A 22,212-nucleotide genomic window follows, 5' to 3' on the forward strand; every position below is an offset into this window, starting at 1 on the left:
GCATGTGGGCTGCACTGCGAGAAATTCAGTGCAGGTCATCACAAATAACATTCGACGTACTGCTGTGACTCGAGTGACTTTACTTGAAATACATTTCAACGAATTTAATTTCTTAAAGTTTCAGTAACCAATCTTTCACAGGTGGCTATATTATTAACTATTTTCTTAACCTAACTAACTTTCTTAACTTCTTGTATTTCTTATATAGCACAATCACTTTAGGATTGCAAAGAATTCTTTTCAGTGTCGCTCCTGGACTTCTCGACATCCCCTCGCCACCCGGCTGCAATTTAAATAGTGAGCGCCTGGCTTAATTACACAAAACAGGCAACACGAGAGGCAGTCAGGCTCGGATCGGGATATATATGCACTATGTTCCCTCGCCGGCGGCGCAGTCTTCGCTGCGAGTCTGGATCTTGAACTGGACCACTTTTGATGGACATGTGTCTAATGAAGCGGCCTAATTAATGTGCATAGCGGACGCGAGTCTCGGCCCTTTGGAGGGAGCATGCAAATGGGCTGGCAAGGAGTGGGAAGGAGGATGCTGTGCGGATGTGGAGTGTTGAAAGCCTTGAGTGGTCAAATTCGGATGGGACAAGAAATTACCGGCATTACGCTAAGGCCGGCCGACCGGATAAATTAATAAATGTCGATACCCAATTAAACTGTCCGAATATAATGCACGCTATAAATTTGTGGGGCAACCCAGAACGAATAGAGACATCCACTATCCAATTATCGAGCGCATGATTAACTGCTCGAGGTCAACGGCAAGGAAAGAAGAAAAATGCGATATTGCAAGTAATTGCACAGCCAACCCAGCAGAAGAGCCGAAAAGCGGGAATTCATAATGTGTGCCTAGGTTTTAGCAAACGGAACGAAACTCAAGAATATCGTAAATCACAAAGTCGTTTAAATTGTAACGGTTGCAGTACATCGAAACCGCCAGTCAATCGGTCTATCGGTATTTTTTTTAGCCATAAACAATAATATATTAATATTTGTATTAAAGTGACAAAGAATTTAGTAAACATGTTAGTGTGATAAGATTTTTGCTGCATTTCATGTAGTTAAGGTCAAGGTATTAAAATACTTGATGAATAAAATAGTGTGCAATTATTTTCCACTAATTTTAAGCTTAGCTAGTTTTTAAAAGTGGCGCGCTCTCTTGTAATAGCCAAGTGGAAAAGCAGTATTTTCAAATGGAAATTTGGTTACACTATTGTTATACGAAGCCGATAAGACATTGGTTTGGAAAATAATCGCAATTTAAAATATTAATATTATTTTAATTTTAAGCGACCTTATAAAATAATAAAAACTTACAGTAGAATGGTTTGAATTGGTTTGAAGCACCGTCTTATCGAAACTTCGACCGTCCCTGAAATTTAAAATCGATCGCAGATATCGCAATCGATTTCAGGTGGATAACATAATATATACAAAACCATTTTGTAAGGAACAGCTGATATACAATTTCCTATACAATATCATTTCTACATAAAAGAAGCCAACACGGACTTCAAGATGGTCAACATCACTTTACCGAACACTGAGGAGCGTGTGAACCTCTTGAAATCGCGCATCAACAGGCTGGGTGACATTAGGGTGGCCGGCGATGTTTGCGCACGTGAAATTGCAATGAAAACCAAAAATTTCACGGAGGACGAGCTGTGCCAACTGGTCCAAGAAGCCCTCCATGAAGCCATTGTCCGGACTCACGTCACCAAATGCCCGGAGGGCCTTCAAGTCACTCAGGTCGATCTCCTGGCCGCGGTAAAGATCATTCAGCCACGATTTGGCCGGCAGGAGGAGACTCTCCAGCTGCTCATGCCATATGAATATGTGGATCGTACCGCTTTCGATTTGAATGATCTCCTGTTCACCGGACGCCCAAGATGGTCATGCCATCTGGTCGAAGGTAAGCCCAAGTCAGGCCTAACTACGGTGGCCGCTCAAATGGCTTTGAAAACAGACTGCCCTTTTATGAAATACATCTCGTCGGCCGATTTGCTGGGACTTAGCGATTACGAAAAATGTCAGAGAATACGGGAAGTCCTAGAGGACGCCTATGTTTCCAGGCGCAGCTGCGTCATCATTGACGACTTCGAGCGAGTCATTGGTTACGGCGCCCTGGGTAAGCGGTACTCCAAGGAGTTCCTGCAGATACTGATGGCTCTTCTGAAGAAACAACCGCCCAACCGCCACGAGCTCATCATCATTTGCACAACCAATCGTCTCGATGTCGTGGAGGAATTGGGCTTGCTATCCTTTTTCACTTCAGTTCACAATGTGCCAAATGTTTCCACGCCTAAAGAACTTATGGCCATAGTGGAAGCTTCAAAACGATTCGAGCCCGAGGAGCTACGCCAAATTGAGATCGCCATGGATGGCCGCAACGTCTCCATTGGCATCAAACGGTTGCTTGACCTGATTGCGTGGGTGAATCCCCTAAAGCCCGACCGTCGAGCTGCCAAATTGCTGAAGAAATTGGGCGAAGCAATGGGATGGGTAGGGAACCATTCTAGTCCACTTGTACCTCAATACATTTAAGACGTTAGGTTAGGAAATGCAATATTGTATCTACAATTCCAGGAAAATAATTCCAAGTAATCCAAATAATCAGTAATGCATAATATTTTAAGGAACCACGTAACCATATAAAACCATGTAAAAATAAGATTACATTATTTTTTGTATGAATTTGCTTCCGTTGCATTGCAATGTTCTTAAGACTAAAATGAACAGCCCGATAATGTGATTGGCATAACAGGTATTATAACCACATTGTGCTATAAAAGCAAAAATAAAGCGATTTGAAATGGAAATGCAACCCATTTTATCGCTATTTACACAATTACACATTTGTTGGATTCTTTTCTTCACCAATCCTGGTGCTGAAGAGCCGCTTAGCAACAGCGAAGAAGTCTTGAATGCGGGGGATATATGTATTTTTGAAAAATGCAAATGCGCGCCATTGAATTCAAATTTGCGCTGGCGGTGCCGTAGCAGGCAGCTTTTGCTCGCACTCACATTGCATACACACACGCAATGCCGAACAGGGTTGCACTCCCTCAACGGGCTATCAGCTGTTTGAGGCAATTTCGGGAGTTTATTATAAAATTGCTACGAAAATGTCAATTGAAAAAGCCCACCGGATGAGAGCGATCAAATGCCCAACGGATGAGCTGTCCCTGACGAACAAGGCGATTGTGAATGTGTCCGATTTCACGGAGGAGGTCAAGTGAGTGTTGGTTTTTGTTGTTTTTCCACTTCCTACGTGGGCGTACGAGCCTATGGAAACTTTCGCTTGTGCTAATGACGCACCGCTTGATACCCTGCAGATATGTGGACATCTCGCCGGGCCCGGGGCTGCACTACATCTTCGCGCTGGAGAAGATCAGCGGGCCGGAGCTGCCACTCGGCCACGTCGGATTCTCGCTGGTCCAGCGCAAGTGGGCCACGCTCTCCATCAACCAGGAAATAGACGTGCGACCGTACCGATTCGACGCCAGCGCCGATATCATAACACTGGTCTCCTTCGAGACGGACTTCCTGCAGAAGAAGACCACCACGCAGGAGCCCTACGACTCCGACGAGATGGCCAAGGAGTTCCTCATGCAGTTCGCCGGAATGCCGCTGACCGTCGGCCAAACGCTCGTCTTTCAGGTACTGGTGTGGATGTGACTCCCCCATAAATGTATGCAGGATAGAAAAATAGTTACAATAGGACTGAAACGGAGGTAGAAATCTGGAGAGGATTAGTGATATGCCATAGCCAGTTAAAATACTAGCCAATTCAATGAGGGTTCTCGACTTATCTCGGACGCGCCTATTCGTTATTTCACCATTTATTGTGTGCACTTGTAATAACTTTGGTTTTGTTTAACTTTACAAAAAGATTTATACGTAGTGAGAATATTCGGTTTTTGTGTTATTCCATATTCGTTATATTATATTTACTGACGTGTCTTGATTGGCATAAGATGCTGAATCTCATATTCCACATTCAGACAGTGACCTAATGCAAATATTAATAAGGTAGCTTACCTCCAACAATTAGAAACCCAAAGACACGTAACTCTCCCTTAGATCATCTTTTTGGCTCTGTCAAATCTTTTTTAATAATTTAGCATACAATGTCCCCCTTTTTTATGAACTAAAAATAGTGTGTTAGGCTGCCCTTAAAATAGTAATTCTTCTAACATGCTCCTTAATGTATATCGTTCGTTTGCTAATAAGGTTGTTTACCGCCTTTCAGTTCAAAGACAAGAAGTTCCTGGGCCTTGCTGTAAAAACGCTGGAGGCAGTGGATCCACGAACAGTGGGCGATTCCCTACCGAAGACCCGGAACGTGCGTTTCGGCCGCATCCTCGGTAACACGGTGGTGCAGTTCGAGAAGGCCGAAAACTCCGTGCTGAACCTGCAGGGTCGCTCCAAGGGTAAGATCGTGCGGCAGTCCATCATAAATCCGGACTGGGACTTTGGCAAGATGGGCATTGGTGGCCTAGACAAAGAGTTCAATGCGATTTTCCGACGCGCCTTCGCCTCTCGTGTTTTTCCGCCGGAACTTGTCGAGCAACTGGGCATCAAGCACGTGAAGGGTATTCTGTTGTACGGACCACCAGGCACGGGAAAAACCCTGATGGCCCGGCAAATAGGTACCATGCTGAATGCCCGCGAACCCAAGATCGTGAATGGACCGCAGATCCTGGACAAGTACGTGGGTGAATCAGAAGCCAATATCCGGCGACTGTTTGCCGAGGCCGAGGAGGAGGAAAAGCGCTTGGGACCGAACAGTGGACTGCACATCATCATCTTCGACGAGATCGACGCCATTTGCAAGGCTCGCGGATCCGTGGCTGGTAATAGTGGTGTCCACGACACGGTCGTCAATCAACTGCTAGCCAAGATCGACGGCGTGGAGCAGTTGAACAACATCCTGGTGATAGGAATGACCAACCGGCGGGACATGATCGATGAGGCCCTGCTGCGACCTGGACGCTTGGAAGTGCAAATGGAGATCAGCTTGCCCAACGAGCAGGGTCGCGTCCAGATCCTGAACATCCACACCAAGCGTATGCGAGACTTTAACAAGATAGCTAACGATGTGGACAACAATGAGATCGCGGCTAGGACAAAGAACTTCAGTGGCGCAGAGTTGGAGGGCCTGGTTAGAGCGGCCCAATCCACGGCCATGAACCGGTTAATAAAGGCGGATTCAAAGGTATATGATGCACAGCATGGCGTGAAAGCGTATTTGCTTTTGTTGATGATGTTATCTATCGGTTTCGGTTTCGGTTTTCGTATAATTTCGAGTAATTTGGTTTCGGTAAACCAAGAAATCGCTTAACGTTCGATTGGAATCCACTATTCTAAACTTACCCCAATCATCATTTGCTTTTTTACGATCCAAGGTTCACGTGGATCCAGAGGCTATGGAAAAACTGCGTGTTACGCGGGCCGACTTTCTGCACGCATTGGACAACGACATCAAGCCCGCCTTTGGAGCAGCCCAGGAGATGTTGGACAACCTGCTGGCACGCGGCATTATAAACTGGGGCCCACCGGTCACCGAACTCCTGGAGGACGGAATGCTCTCCGTGCAGCAGGCGAAGGCCACTGAGAGCTCCGGCCTGGTGTCTGTTCTCATCGAAGGAGCTCCCAACTCCGGCAAATCAGCGCTGGCCGCTAATCTGGCCCAGTTGAGCGACTTCCCGTTCGTTAAGGTCTGCTCCCCGGAGGATATGGTAGGATTTACGGAGTCAGCCAAGTGCCTGCACATCCGCAAGATCTTCGACGACGCCTATCGCTCCACTTTGAGCTGCATTGTGGTGGACAATGTGGAGCGATTGCTAGACTACGGTCCAATTGGACCCAGGTACTCCAATCTCACGCTGCAGGCGCTACTGGTTCTACTGAAAAAGCAGCCGCCAAAGGGTAGAAAACTGCTGATCCTGTGCACTTCCAGCCGGCGGGACGTTCTCGAGGAGATGGAGATGCTCTCGGCTTTCACGTCCGTCCTGCATGTGTCCAATCTCTCAACTCCCGAGCACGTGCTTGCCGTGCTGGATGATTCGGATTTGTTCAGTCCCGAGGAGCTGCAGAGCATTGCCAGGAAAATGGCGGGTAAGCGATTGTGTATCGGCATCAAGAAGCTGCTGTCCCTCATCGATATGATCCGGCAATCGGAGCCCCACCAGCGGGTTATCAAGTTCCTCAGCAAAATGGAGGAGGAGGGCGGTCTGGAAATGGATAGGGTGCTAGGGCACTAGCTACGCCTTTAAATTAATTTACATTCCATTATCAAACAGAAGGGTGGTTCGATTTGATTGATGCAAACTGGAAAAACGGTTGCTTGTCTTTAAAACTCAAAAAAAAAAAAAAAAAAAAAAAAATGTGTGTCGTTACAAAAATACTTATTGTTTTGGGAACGTAAGATAAAATCAAATATTGAGTATAATATTCTAACGCTTTACTTAACCATGCTATACTCCGTTTAAGTTCCACTAAAAAAATATAATAAAGCGTAACTGAGACCAACTTGTGAGATATATAGTCAAGTAACATGTAAGTTTTGAATTTGATGGTACCAACGAACTTAAAGAACTCGCATTAGCGACTAAGAATAATCCGTCGATGTCCACCATGAAAACCGCAGCTTGGGCGCACAGATTTACATAGAGAATTTGATACAAACATTATGTATTTTATACGGATTTTACGGATATTGCATTTACCAAGATAACTGAAAACGACAAAAATCCGATAATGCAGACCTAAATAAATAAAAATTGAATTAAAGCATTTGAATATTTTAACCAGGTTCAAAAGAGGCTTAACCGTTATAGCGATTATACCGATACTTACGAACTATAGTTCTGAAAATTATACTACAGAGAGGAGCGCACAATTTTGAATAGATGTGATTTTTATTTACATTACTTTTTACTTATTGTTATATTTTTCTTTACATCCATAAGTGAGATCACTTTAGGTTTCAAAACTAGCTAAAGTAGGTGCATGTCTTAGCTACAATTTGTGGATCTCAATCGAAGCTTTTCGAAAAACAAAAAATTTGTGTGAATCATTTGTAAATGGATATGTCTTTTATGGATAAACTTGCTGTGTACCAATGAGACAACAACAAACTAATTTGTGTAATTAATCTAATAGCTAAAAATAAATCGAGTTTTCCCAAAGACTATGGTATTTTTAATAAGAACGACTGATATTTTGTCAAAAATATGTATAATGCACTTGATTGATTGCCTTTTCTTTTCGTTCCAGGACACATTAACTGAATGCTTATATATGCTTAGTTCCCTTGGTAGTTTCAGCTTGTAGCAGCTTGAATTCTTTGAAAACTCCCATTAATTTAAATATTGTTTATGCTCGACGATCGCCGCCCGACAGCTGTCCGCTTGGAAGGCGTCAAGTGGTTATCATACCATGTACTCACCCGATCCGATCCGATCGGTTCGATCAATCGATCAGCTGTTCGCGACAAGACCCGACGCCGGAACCCAATCAGAGCAGTGGTCAGCTTGGCCGAGGTGCTGACCACAGCCAGTCGGTCGGCGTAATATGCAATTTGAATAAATGATTTATAATGAAAACACCTTAGCGGCGCGTCGTCTGCGTATACGTAATGTGGAGCGGAGTGCTCGGTAATTGATATATGGCGCTAATTGCGCTCGACGCCCATTTGTGGTCCAGTCCAGCTTTATCAGCGGCAGTCGTCTGAGGAATCCTGGGTAGCCATTGCCATAGCCACCAGTCATGGTAGCACCCAAAGCCATGGCCATGTCGCGACGGTGTCAGCTGCAAGCCAGCGCCACTTATTAACTAATTAAAGCTGCATATTTGCAAAGATCTCAAAATTGATTTGCATTGCCAATTGCCCCGGGAACTGCTCGACACAATCATGATTTTGACCGAAGGGTGGGGGAAATTCTGGACATGATCAAGATCGCAACGATTTTCCCATGCCAAATATACACAGTAAATGTAAGGACTATTAGTAAGTCAACCTATAATTGAAACTATATGAAAAGCAACATGGTTACTAGGGTATTTCACTGCATAAGACTTACATTTTAGTCTAATATCATTCGCTTTTGTTGTTTAAGACACACGATTTACATCAACAAACCATAAAGACGAGCTCTGCATTTTTATTTGTGCGGACTGTGACCGAGTAAGGATCCTGTCCGCAATTAGCACTTAGCAAGTGCGTCCGAATCGCAGGAAAAGTCACCCACCCACCTGGCAATCGATGGGTAATTATAATTCGGGGATTTGGGGCCCGGCCAGCGCGTCAGTGAGCGGTCGCTCACGTATGCAAAACGCTTGGTGACGAAAGTCCAGTCGGACAAAGATCAACGACCGGGCCAAAAAGCAAAGCTGCGCTGCCGGCAGCAGGAGCCAAAATTAAAATTAAAACCGAAACGGATTTTCATTCACCGCCAGTAAAAATAAAGGCGAAACTCTTACAAATTGGTTTTTTTTTTTTTTGTTATTATTAATTAAAGCCAGCAGCGGCGCACTCTCTGCACTTGTGAAAAGTCAATTCTGCGGCGCACAGTGTGTCATAATATATTATTTTGCTACAAAAGTCTTTATTCAGTTTTATTAAATTTTCTGTACTTTTTTTTTATGAATAAATAACTTTAAAAATCTATAAAAATTCTTGGAAATATACTAAATATTAAGTAACTCTTTACACACTCTACACATTTTTTTTTTGATCCTAAACACTGTGCGCCGCAGTCGCGCCCCTCGTAAACTTTGAAACCGGCTTAGTTGTTTTTGTTGCTGCTTAAAAGCGCAAACGCCGGCAGCGAAGGTTCGATTTCACTTTCGCACGGTGTCCCCTCCCCCTCGCTTCTTGCGCCCTCTCGCACCAGCGACCACCCCCTGACCGCCTAGCCGCTCCCACCCCACCTCACCCTTCGCCACAGGAGCTGGCGGCCCATCTGGGGTGTCATGTTTTGAGCTCTTTACGAGCGGACGCCGCTCTCACCTGCTTTCTTTCGCACAGAGCTGGTGCTTTCGCTCTCGGATCTTCGATCTTCGATCATCGATATGCGATCTCCGATCTGCGAACTGCGATCTTCCATTTCGCATCTGCGACATCTCAAGCTATCCAGAGAAGATGATGCGCTTTTCCAGCAGATTCGTGTCATCAATTCGTTTGAATCGACATGGTGGTGATCTACAGATATTTTGGCGCCACATGCAAATCCAACGGAAAATTGTCAAAGCACTGAAAAAAAAAATAATACAAATTAAAACAGGTATGCTGAATAAGTTTCATTGTTTTAGTTTCTACAATGCCAACTTTTTTACTTTGAAATATATATATTTTTAATGAAATATAATTTCTTTTTAATTTAATGCTTAATTATATGCCCTATTTCTTCCAGTGATTGCCAAACTGACAAGCGTGCATATATCTTCAGCCGCTTGGGGAAAATGTAAAGCGAATACAAAACAAACATCATGGAAAATCTTCCTGCATTACACAAACGCGGAAGATTTTCCTCTTACTCGCACATTTCATGGTTTTTCCAGAGCTCAACTAGCATTTTCATGGCATTTCCATTGATGTTTTCGAGCTCTTTTTCCTTCTCCTGTGTGTGTGTGGTAGTTAGCATGCGAAACTCGCAGATAAATTAGTTGTTTTTGGCGCTGCCTAAGCTACAATTTTACACTGCGACTGTTTTGGGTTTTTTCTTGGCTTTGGTTTCGGTTTCGCTTTTCGCTTGGTTTTTTTTTCATTCATTTCATTTTCCCCTTTGCAATTTATAATTGAGTTGCAATTTGGCTGGCAACTATCTGTGGAATGCAGAGGGGCGCGGGGGCGGACTTTTCGCGGAACTTGCATGCGTATTAGTCATCAACTAAGTGGGGAAAAAAAATTCGCATTGGTCGAAATATTTGGCAAGAAAATTGGGAATTAACCCACCAAGCAAGCTGCTCTTAAAAATGAGTTGAATATTTCATAAGAAATTTGTCACAATTTTTTTTTGTAGATATAATTCTTTTAAATATTTTAGTGGCGTACAACTATTTAAAGGATTAAATGTATTTGTCAAAGGATGAGATGTGGCAGATATCACTTGAGAAAATGATATGATGGACAGAAATACCCCCTAGGCACTCCAGGGTTAAACACAAGTATGTATTAATATGCCATTTATAGCCTAAACACAAGACACAACCCCCGATATTACACACAAGCTGCTTAAAAGAGTAAAAAAAACGAGGCACGATCAAAAGGAGGTACAAATCAAAACGCAGAATCAGAATCCGGGGCAAAAAGCTCAAAACTCGAAATCTGAAATCTGTGAAAATGTTGCCGCACGCGATCGAGACATTCGCATTTCATTTCATTTTATTTCAATTCATTTCGATTCATTGATACCGGTGCAGAAAAAAAAACATGGGCGAAAAGAGCGGCCCAGTTCCAAATTAAATAATACGAGATCTCGGTTGCCTCGCTCCTTATTATTATTATATTGTATTCCACCCTTTTTTTTGCGTGCTGCGTTTTTTGTGTGTGTGCTCCATTTTCTTAGGAATTTCTGACTGCCCCATCAGCCGCATCCCATGTCGCACGATCAATCGCAGTTCCAGACTTCCACAATCCTACGATTTCGATCTCAACTCGGATGGGATCGTATCGGATCGGATCGCTATGCGTTCACTTTCCTTTTTCAAGGCAGCTGAATCCTTTTTAGGGGGGCGGCACGTGCCCAGAACTACCTAAATATATTATATATATACCACTTTCCTTTGGATTCTCGGGTTTCCTTTTTACACCTGCAGTATTTTTCAGCTTTGATTTAGACATTTAAACAATATTTATTATTTAAAAATATATGTTTAATCAGAGTATTATTTATGTACTTATATCTCCGACTTTCAGAACTGCGCCTTACTTTTCCTTTCTAGCGATCAGCTGCCACTTTTTAGGGGGCGGCACGTGCTTTCTTCACTTTCGTCGGCTTCTCGGGTTACCTAAAATCCAGCCGTTACCCTTTACCTTTGGCCCCTCGACGGCCACGCCCCTTAAGTCATTAGGGCGCACACTTAGGGTTAGGAATATTACGGATATTGATTTCCCTGGGCTGACTCTGGCAGTACACAGCGCTTTCCAGCCGATGATGATGACATCTGCGTGTGCCCATTGTGTTTCACTTTTCATCAAACTTATATTAATAAGTTGATGCGAGGGGCCATAATTAAAGCGAATTCGATATTTCCGGCCGGAGGAAAGACATTTGGTTCACTGAACCCAATAAAAATCCTTGAACTCCCGTCGCCAGACGAAATACAAAATATTTGTATACATATGTATTGCCAATAATCTATTTCAAACAAAGGCCAGCCACAAATATGAACGAAAAAACTAAGTTAGAGCAGCGTCTGCTGCCCTTTTGGCGGCACCCTCACAAAATTATTGACCAGAGTTCCATCCATCTCGAGCTTGGAAAAAAAAATCCAGAGAGCCACAGAGAGAAAAATTCAATCAAAGTCATTTAACAATCGAAAATGGTTACTTTTATGGTATTTAACAATGAATATTTTGGAGAAATATGTGGTAAGAAAATCATTATTTAAAAATCTGCTACCGCTTTTCGATTCGATTGAGACGCGCTTCGTCACTATGTTCGTTTCTGGATTTATATTAGATACTTTGTAATATAAGCTAGATATATATTTAAAATATCTTGCTCTGCTCTTTTTCACATTTCTTTCTCTCGATTTTCTATGATAGTGATTTTTCACCGTGCCGAAACAGAACGACTTTGAGTTGGACTTGTCCGTCTCCTCGGATGCGAGATTCTACCCAAATATTTCTGCTAGAAGGGAGAGGACTTCTGTGTGGTTTTTGCTTCGGCTTCTGCCTCTGCTGACCGACACACACACACACATGCATTTTTCATTCTAATCAACATGGGGCAAAACATATAATTCGAATTTTTGATATTTCGCCCGACCATTTTGCGGAGAAAATTGCATTTAAACGCCTATTATGCGCTTTTTATTTGCAACCCATACTTTTCTGCCCGAATGAATGCTCCGGCTGACTCAGTCATGCACAAATACAAATCATTGTATAATCATCGTGTATAACACTAGGGTTCCATTTTGGAGGCTGGCGAGCTCTGTCAACTGGTCCACTAGGCTTCCTGCTTTACGGGAGTTAATTAAATCAGAAATCGTAAAATCGTTAGCAAATGAAATAAATTGCGCTCAATTACACCGAGTGACATCCAAGGCGCAATCGCTGGTGATTGACCTCTTTCAATGCGACGACATTCTTGGCTCGATTCGGCTGGGGAAAAAACAACTCTTCGGCCAGATAATGAACTTAATATACACTTGCATATATAGTATACCCGTTCAGCCCCGATACCCGGATTCTCGGCAATCGGCAATCGGCTATGCGCCATGCACTTAATCAAAAAGTACGACAAAATCAAGAGTAAACAAAAGTGCAGCGCAGAACTCGACTTGAGAACCGGCAGCGATTCCGAACTTCAGCCGGGTGCAATGAACACATGATCCGACGAAACAAAAATTTAAATCTCATTTACCTCGTTTATGTGCTACAGTGCACTGGAAAAATAGTGGCACCTTGATGCGTTCCTACCCAGTTGGATGAGATAACCAGGTGGGATCGGAATATAAAGGTTAATTCACTTCCCTACTGATAATACAATCATTACAAACTTTAGCAAGTGTTTTATACAAAATGTTGTATAAAGTATCCTTTGCCTCTTCAGTCCGACTTGTCAAAACGATATATCTGTGCGTAACCCGATTTTGTATCATTATTATTTGTCCTTTCGGCCTGAACACATCAAAATTTGTTGTCCAGTCTCAAATTATATCTTTTTGTTCGGTTCAAAGTGAGTGGAAAATAAGTGAAAATTAGTGAAAATAAGTGAAAATCTAGAGAAATGAAAATGTGTGAAAAACTCCTATGGCATATCATTTGAACGTACCTTTTCTCCCGTCAGAACCTTTACGAATTAATCATGTGCTGCGGACCCTGTGGACCCTGTTGCGGACCTTGCTGCGGACCCTGCTGTGGTCCATGCGGACCATGCGGCGGCGGATGTGGACCCTGCTATGGACCGAATGTCTGCGGACCATGCTATGCCTGTGGACCCTGTGGCGGCTGCTACTGTGGATACCCTTGCTGCTAGACAGTTGCCCAAGAAGGGTTCAGCAGAACCCTTAGTCATCCTCGTATTCATCTTATATTCGTGAACCCCACAAATGAGTATTTGAGACAATAAAAATGAAGTGTCCGCTTCAAGACGATTTGGTTTTTGATTAGTGATAATAGTCGTTGTGAACTCAAATGCAATTTGCATAGCCAAATATCTGATTTTAGAACAGAGATACAGATGTTTAGACGCAAATGCGACCCGAATTAGAATCGATCGCAGTCTTCTAATGCGATGTGGTCGACCTTGAGGTTTCGCCGCGAGTTTATTGTCCTTTCAATAGAACACGCTAAATAAAACTTATTTAAGCAGTACATACATATTTAAGCCGCACACAGCCATGCCATGTTCTTATACATTTTATTTTTATTTTTTAACTTTTGTGTATATTTACTGCACTAATTCTGCGACGAACTAGTTTCGGCACAGCGGATTCCGATTCCTGAATTCCGACGGCGAAGCGCAAAAAGTCAACAAAGTGCATATAAAAAATGTATTTAAATTTATCCGACTGCCGGCGGCTCCAGTCGCCGATGATCCCCCCGGGAGATGCCCGCCCCCACAACCCCCTCTTGGCCATATTTCTGGCCAACTCCAGCCAATCCGAAACCATCATCAGCTGACTGGATCTACGCGCGCGCCTTTTTAATTGCATCGTTTTTATTTGTGCGACTTTATGCAAATCAAACAAGTTCGCTGCCAAAATATTGCTGTTCGCGTTGATTTGCTGCTGCTGCCTGTATTTGCCTTAAATTATTTATTTGTGTGTTGTGTGCTGACGATACTCTGTAGACAGTCGGTGTAAGTAGTTTGGCTGGTCAAAGCGGCCCAAACCAAAAAACGGCGAAACTAAATATAAACACCAGCTTAAACCAAACATGTTTCATATGTCTTTTTGGGCGGGGGAATTTTTCTATGCGAGCATATGCTAGCTGCTATTATTGATTAGCCAAATTGCCGATAATTAGTTTGACTTTGAACTTGATTTAGAGCTTGTTTGAAGCCGCGCCAGCAAATGTGTCAATACTCGGTTTTCCGATCGGTCCAAAGAACGAATTAGTTTGGGAACTTAACTCATATCAATCAAACAAGATTTAGGTTCGTTAGCTTCTGTCGTTGTGGGCTAAAATATTCGCATTAAATTAAGGCAGAAGTCAATTTGTGTCAGCCCTTTAAGTTTGGACGAAAGATTTGAAATTACGCAACTTACTCCTTACACATCTCATTTTAAATATTCCTGAATACTACAATGTGTGCATTTTATGTACTTTTAGATTCTTCCTTGTCAAGTTTACATGTATTATTTATAAAATATTAGTATCAATTAAGCTTAGCTCACACAATCACCCCAAATCCAATCTCCTGCTCTTGTTATCCAATTTCCAGACTCTTTTTCACTGGGTAACTGGCACTGAGTTTCCCCATTCATGCCCTAATTGCAATCCAGTGACTGACTGGGGGGTTTGGTTCAGCTTAGAGCGTTTCATGATCATGACTAAGGTCAGATTCATAAAAACCGCATAAACTAGACCCAATTTAGTTGACAAACACACACGAAAAACGCTGCGCGAAGAAATTAAAAGCGAAATGGAATTGTTTGTGCAAAAGCCGACGATTCGAGGGCGAGGGCGAGGGGATGCCAAGTGCTGAGGGTGCCCCATTTGCATAGACATTTGCACGTCGAGGTTTGCGGTTTTGGGTGTCCAGAGGCGTATCGGATGCATGGCGGAGGCCCCCTACACCGCGAGAAATAACTGCCAATTGTCAAGTGGAACTTTGTAAAAGAACTCGGATATGGTAATTAACTGTAAGTAGTTCATTTGAATCAGTAAACTAAGAAAGTTATAAATTAGCTAACAAATTATTTGATTATTAAAATGAATTGTACATTTAATTAATTAACGTTTAATTTTTTTATCTATGACTTGAGCTTTTTCCACCCTGTATTAGATAGCGAGTGAGGCGCTTCCATTTTCAAGGGTTCGCCTTGTCTGGCGTCTCGGATTAGCCGCTTCCACATTGAACTTGAGCTCTATGCATCCCCCAAGACAATCCGAATCCGAATCCAATCAGCTTGTGGGCCATTGTTGTTGCCGGATCTGGAACTGGTGCACTTGCACTTGCACTTGCGCATAAATCATGCGCGTCCGATGAAATCACGTGTTATAATTAGACCGATGCATTTTCACTTTCCACCAGCCAATTCAATCCAATCCAATCCAAGCCAAGCCAAGCCAAGCCGAACCAAGTTGAAGCTATCTCAAATGTCCGCATCCGCATCTAAGGCGACTCGGGGTGACAGCTGAAAATCGTGATATTTGATGGTAGTATCTGAATCCGTCTCTGTATCTGTATCTGTATCTGTATCTGCGGGGCATTTGATTTGACCCAGGAACGGGCACTGGAATAGATCGGAACCCCATTGAGCCATCAATGGAGCGGATTGCCGGATTGCCCGTAAAGTGTCGTTCATTATGACCTCCTGTTGTTGTTGGCGGTGGTCCAGCTCTTGATTCTTGGCTCTTGGCTACAATGTAAGCTCTTTAAAATATGCAGCGTGGCGATACTCCAGCACTCGCATCGGATCGGATTGGATTGGATGGAATCCACTTGGCACTCCACTCCGCCGGGGCAGCAGGTTGACCATGAGAACATGTTATTAAATTACTGTAATAATGTATTAAGTATGTAAGAATGCTACCAATGTTAATATGTAATAATAATTGTAATGACCAGGCCAGCCAGCAGTATGTACATATGTATATGCCCGATCCATATGACCGATCTACTCGACTTTGGTCGCCAGTCTATTACTTCTACGCACTCCGAGTCCAGCGCCCATTTGACATTTCCATTTTCAGTTCCATGAAAGTGCTAATAATGCACTTATGTATGTATGTATGTACACGTACTGCCCGGGGGTCGATTTCGATATATCGCAGATATATATATATACAATTTATGGTGCCTTCATTTGCGTCACTTGATCGCAAGTGGGTTGGGTTTGGGTATTGTTTTTTATTTCGAGCTGTTTGAGTGTATAAATATATATTCGGGGGGCGAAACCAGAACTTTTGGAAAGTGTGCCGAACACTTACCTAAATTATTCGAATTACTTATCTCATTTAAGCTCCCTTTTTTTAGAACTTAGCATAATATCTTCTATCTAAAAATTGGTTTTATAAAATCAAAATATACGACTTAGTTCAATTTTCTAGTAACTATTTATAGATTTTCGTACAAAACCATACAAATTAAATTCTTTTAAATAGACACAACTATTATCTACAAACTTTAATGCTATTACGTACACCAAGTCCCTTAATTATATGCAAATGCTTGGATGGCTTTCGTCAAACAACTTAGTAAAAAAAATATGTTAATTAATTTTTTCCCCTTTGTTATTATTTTTTCCCCAAATATTCCCGGCAGCTCATTTCGCTTGTTCTTCTTCTTCTCCTGGCTGATGATTCGCGTGTTATGCAATCAATACGATAATTTCAACATTTCTACAATGATACAAGTAAAAAGTTAAGGATATGCATATCCAGTTCTAATCGCACGATTTTCTGGATTTGCGAACTCCGCCAACGAGTTGGGCTTGTAAATAAATCGAATTATCGTGCGCGTTGGCGTTCAATCAATTAATTAATATCACATACTTATAAATTGCCTCAAATGATGTTGAACAATTGCGCTGTCTTGGCCAGGTGCATTAAGTATCTCAATTTACGGCAGCAAATGTCAGCGGTTCGTGCGGATTTTGATATCTGCATTAGCATGTTCTCTTTCGCCTCGCATATTATTTGTGTATTTGCACAATGGCCAATAGTCAACAGTACGCGTCTGGGCCCGGTCAGCAGCCGATCATTAAACATTTATAAACAAATTATGTCAATTTGTATGTAAACACGAAATCGACTCAAATCGCACCGAGTGGCTGGCCATCGAATGCAGACGTGTTAAGAGTCGCCTTTGGGCCGCAAGTATTCGATTGCATCTTAAAGAATGCAGATCGAAAAAATCGATAGTTAAAAGTATCTGAAGATAGTTGATAGTCTTGAAGATAGTTGCGTTAGAAATTAAACTTTCAAATCATAAACAAATACCATATCAATACAACAATACTAAGATATTTTTTTATATATTTTTCAAAGGTTTCATTTATAAAAATTCATTCACTTATAAAACTAGGGAATTAAACTTAAATTGTTAGTACTTAAAAGATTGTTTTCCTAAATTTTGGAAATTATGCGCAGAATGCAATCTTCAGTTAATAGTTACATAAATTTAATCAAATTTGAGCAGCTTGAGATTTTACATAACTCTCAAGAACACAACGGAAATCAAATCGAACTTTGACCCCCGTTTTTCGCGCAGTGCATCTGGCCGCTCTCAGCTGAAAAGTTTCAGCGTCGCGTCGCGTCACCGTCAACATTTAGTTTGGCTTTGCATTTTGTTACTTGAGCTAAATTACAGCGCATGAAATACGGAAGTTGTTATTGCTGTTATTGCTGTTGTTTTTGTTGCTATTACGGCATTGATTGCAGCCTGCACTTAGCGACAGAGCGAGACGGGTGTACATTGGTCGGCGGAGGGAGGGGGGGAGTTTTGGCCGCGGCCAAAAGGGCGTGTGTGTTTTGGCCCAAAGTTGTATGCTGCTAATTTTGATTTATTGCAAATCGCCATTTATGGCGTTTTTATCTCCGTAATGCTTCCTGTTCTCCATCAGATCGGCATGATATCGAGTGAGCAAGTATGTGTGTGTAACTATGACTAGGCGTCTTTTTCAGATACAGATACTTCACTAGGCGATACTATGCGATCCGATCATTGAGCTTACTGATCTCAAGCTCGCGAACAGCGCGTGTTGTTTGATATTGAACTTGGCTTTGAGGCGAAGTCGAGTGTGGCACGAGTGCTGCCGCGTAAACTGTTGTTGTTCCTCGCCTTATTCTAATTTATATCTAAATTATTAATTGTTTATTTATGTTGTCAGCGAGCGGCTTTGTTCGCCGTAGGTGGTAACGTAACTGTAACAATGGGGGAGTATCGCCGTTTTTCGGGGAATGCAGGGGAGTGCGTCTGCGGCGCATTTTGTGCATTAAACGCCTTTCGGCCATTTGCATGTTTACTGATCGGGCTTATGCAAAAGCCAAACATTTAATGCGACACATGCCATAAATGGGGTGATTGCCTCTCTGTATCGTGAGCATGTGTAATGCCAACTTAGTGACTCCTAAAGAGGAAGTAATAAATCTTAATAATTAAACTAAATTTAATAATATTTTAATTCATATTTTTTGACTAACGTTAAATTGGAAGAAAACTAGATAATGATATGCCCAACTTGTGCAAATTTATTTGTGCATTCATCCCAGAACTGCTTTTTTATTAGTATCTATTGTTAGCTAATTTGCTTAATCCGAATCCAACAAATGATTCCAACTGGCTTATTGTTAATAAATATGCAATTGTTATTTATTCTAATTTAATCGGCATTGATCGCTAACTAGATCATTCAGCTCCAAAATATTCCCATGTAATTGGCTTTAGCTCCCCGATTTACGTCATATTCCGGTTTCTGGGTGTATTTCTTCCCAAAAAAAAAAAAAAGATTCCCGAGGGAAATAACAATAAACAAGGCAAAATACTTGTTTCGCTTAAAATACGATACAGTAATTAATTGGTGCTAATCTGTGCAACAAAGAAGTATAATAAAAATAAGAGTAATGTGCCGGGGATCGTCTGGCGTGGTCCCAAGACTATTGGGATACAAAATGCACAAATACACTTTCGCAATCGCAATTTATTTAAAGCCAAGTTAATTAAGTGCACTCTGTTTGCCAGCAAGCAGACGAGTTTTGCCCTGTTTAATGAGTGCGATAGGAATACTTTCGGTCCCAATGCCCGTATTGTTTGGGATTTAATTTCAATCTCGATTTATTCAGACAGAGGACTTGCATTTAATGTGTTTCTCACCTGCTAGTCTCAAGGTCGCACCCCTTTTTTATGTCGAATTAAATGTCGCGACTTCGGGTGGCAAGTAATGGGTTAATCGGGGCTGGGTTTTCGGGCATTCCGGGATGGAGAATGACTGGCAGGAAAAGGGCCACCAACTTCCCAAGCCACTTATGAGTGTGATTAATCACAGTTGAGTGTTGCTATCAATTTTAATTTCGTTATAAAAGTTTACATTACCATCGACAATGGCCGGCAAACAAAGGCCGAAATCCAAGACCCAAAAGAAGCACATGACACCTCAAACAAAAAATGAAAATAAAAATAAAAAGAAAAAATCAACTGAAGCGGCAGACGAAAACCTTTCGAAGAAGAAGCTATGTGCTATGATACCATAATCCACGAATAAAACTAAAGAAACACAGATACACACCTCTACAAACACACTCACACACACACACATGCACACAGCAACAAAAAAGCTCACAAATAGTTCAATGAACTTATTTTTGTTGTATGTTGCTATGCTGGCTCTCTAGCCCCGTCTCTTTCGCTCGCTTTGTGTAAGTGTGTTTGCGTATTTATTTATGTTTTATTTTTATTTGTTTCGTCTATTTGAATTCACATTTCATGTGCCCACAAGGTGGGAAATATTCCAAGCGAAATGCATTGAAAGCTCACTCGAAAGATACACTTGTATCTTACGGATACGTAGCCGAAAATTAACATTTTAATGATCGAAATACATTTACATTTACAGCAGCGATCTTCTCGTCTTCTTTGATCTGCATTTGATTTTCTCCACGCTCGTGTGCCATAAAATATTGTCACGTAGCCACCAGCTCTCGTTCTTCTGGATTTTGTGGTTTTGAATGAATTTTGATAGCCAACATGCAGGTTGAAGCTCCCCAATGAAAAAAAAAACCGAATATACATTTTCACATGCCTCTAATCAAGTGTGAATAATCCCATTTTGGGGCCAGTCAGTGACCAAAAAGTATTTAAGCTTAATTGTTATGCTGATAGAGGAGGCGCTAGATGGATTGGTTTCAGCTTCAGGCCCAAAAAAAAAATTAAAGGGAAAAACAAAAGGCATACAAGAGTATGCCCACCTGACAGGTGTACAAACACACAGGTAGCCAGCTTTTGGTAACAGTGTGTGTGTGTGTGTGTGTGCGTGTGTCTTTTGGCCAGCTCACGTTTCGTTTGCCGTCTGGGGAGCTCCAAGCTTAAGAGCTCTTTCTGTCTGTTTTGGCCAAATACTTTGATATTTTTACATATAAAACAATTATGAGTTATGCCGACACCTTCAGCAGGTCGAATTCGTATTACCCTAATGGGCTTGTAACACTGTTTAATGGCGGGAAATAATGTTAATATAATTTATAATAGTAAGCAGATAGTTAGCTATAAATCAATCCTAATCAAATTCAGATTATAAAAGGCAATTGGCTTGTTGAATATTCATTTTCCCATCTCCACTTGTAAGTATCTACAATTATCTTATACTAATAATACAATACAGTTTGAATGGAAAAGGATCATTTTAAGACATCTATATCTTTATCTATAAAATCTATAAAATGATACATTTAATTGAAAGAGGATACATATATATTTTTAGTTTCCAGCTGGTACCTAATATACCCCATTCAAGGGCTGCCCGCTGCCAAAAACAATGTGTAATAGCTTTTTAATTGAATTGTCGCTAAAACGGCGAACTTGGCTGCTTTCGAAGTTATTTTCGTTTGATTTTACGGCGAACTGTAGGCGCGTGCGTTCGACTTTGGGTGCTATTAATTAATTGTCATGTGCTTATTTCTATTACACAATCTAGCTGCCAGTGGGCGTGTGGACTGGCGTTAGCGTGTGTGGAGATGCTGATGCTGAAACTGAAACTAAAAACTGAGGAACAGCGCGTTACGCAATTTATTTGCCAAGTAGCCAGGTTTGCACAGGTGCTGCGCCACCCCACCAGCTCTCCTTCCTGCCGCCCCCACTGCTGACGTCACTGATAGTGGCTGCAAACAGAAAACAGCCGTCAGCAAGTAAGTACACGAAACGCTGGCAGATATTAGATATTTTTGCTCGCCAAATGGCACTGGCTGCGCAATTGGTTAACTTGGACTTGGCCAACAAGCCTAAAGTCAGTGCCAAGCAATGAAAATTGCAACGTGTTTTGGCATTAGACGTGAAAGTGGCCAAGTGAGTGGGTGACTTTTTTTGCCGGGGGGATATATGTATGTGAATGCGAATGGGAATGGGCTTTGAAGAGGCAAGAGGGTAAGACGGCCCACACCAAACGTCAGCATTTGTTGGCTTTTATGGCACGTAATTTGCAATTGGCAAAACCAAGTCCAAGACATTTTCAACGCGACTGTCTCTTTTGCCGCTGGCTAACTTTTCACTTTTCATTCTGCGCTTTTCCACCTTCTGCCAATTTTGCATCCAACGTACGTACGTACGTGCCCCACGTTGCATATTCTGCCCTGTTGGCCTATTAAGTCCTGGGTTCTTGTTGGCCGCGGGCCAAAGTCTCTCTGCATTGAGTGCGGGGGAAAAACCAAAACCTCCGCCTAATGCCATTTTTTTTGGTTTAAAGGCAAGCGACCCATTTTGCCTGCATATTGCGCATACGCCCTGTGGTGAATCAAATGTAATCCACTTGATGACTAAGCCCAGATTAAGCCGAAATGTTAAAGCTGACACGTGAATCGCCGCGAAACTATGCTAAACAAGTTCAAAAATATTTTAAATATTTATCTTCTCTCTTTTTCTGTGTTGGCTGTGCCAAAAAACAGAAAAGGAGAAAAATAAAAGAAATATTTGCAAATTAGGAGAAACTATCATATTTTTTGAAGGTACCCAGGGAGATGAAACTGAAACTGAATATATAACAAAAGGCACTTGTCTGGGTGAAATTTTCACTAGATATTCAAATGAACCAACAACAACAAGTGCGGCTGCTGGCTGAACAAACAAACAACAACTAACACAAAAAACG

The 22,212-nt window shown here is 41.9% G+C and overlaps 2 protein-coding genes and 2 long non-coding RNA genes across 4 annotated transcripts; 3 read left to right on the forward strand and 1 right to left on the reverse strand.

Annotated features, from left to right (window-relative positions):
• Window positions 1-1,390: 1,390 nt before the first annotated feature.
• On the forward strand, window positions 1,391-2,857 carry LOC6728167 (vesicle-fusing ATPase 2). The gene has a single exon (XM_002103481.4). The coding sequence runs from the start codon at window positions 1,528-1,530 to the stop codon at window positions 2,551-2,553; it is 1,026 nt and encodes a 341-aa protein (XP_002103517.2). The 5' UTR covers window positions 1,391-1,527; the 3' UTR covers window positions 2,554-2,857.
• A 188-nt stretch (window positions 2,858-3,045) lies between these two features.
• LOC6728168 (vesicle-fusing ATPase 2) lies at window positions 3,046-6,804 on the forward strand. Its single transcript, XM_016176771.3, has 4 exons — window positions 3,046-3,244; window positions 3,345-3,669; window positions 4,262-5,227; window positions 5,418-6,804. Exons 1-4 carry the CDS (start codon window positions 3,135-3,137, stop codon window positions 6,273-6,275), a joined length of 2,259 nt encoding a protein of 752 aa, XP_016034776.1. The 5' UTR covers window positions 3,046-3,134; the 3' UTR covers window positions 6,276-6,804.
• Window positions 6,805-7,899: 1,095 nt separating this feature from the next.
• LOC123327253 lies at window positions 7,900-9,300 on the reverse strand. Its single transcript, XR_006541859.1, has 3 exons — window positions 9,026-9,300; window positions 8,097-8,268; window positions 7,900-8,033 (listed from the first exon to the last, which is right to left on the reverse strand). It is a non-coding gene; the product is annotated as an uncharacterized LOC123327253 (long non-coding RNA).
• A 3,293-nt stretch (window positions 9,301-12,593) lies between these two features.
• On the forward strand, window positions 12,594-13,336 carry LOC6728169. Its single transcript, XR_001599934.3, has 2 exons — window positions 12,594-12,923; window positions 13,035-13,336. It is a non-coding gene; the product is annotated as an uncharacterized LOC6728169 (long non-coding RNA).
• The last annotated feature ends 8,876 nt before the right edge of the window (window positions 13,337-22,212 follow it).

Source organism: Drosophila simulans, chromosome 3R (genome assembly GCF_016746395.2).
Source record: "Drosophila simulans strain w501 chromosome 3R, Prin_Dsim_3.1, whole genome shotgun sequence".
Classification (NCBI taxonomy): Eukaryota; Metazoa; Arthropoda; class Insecta; order Diptera; family Drosophilidae; genus Drosophila; species Drosophila simulans.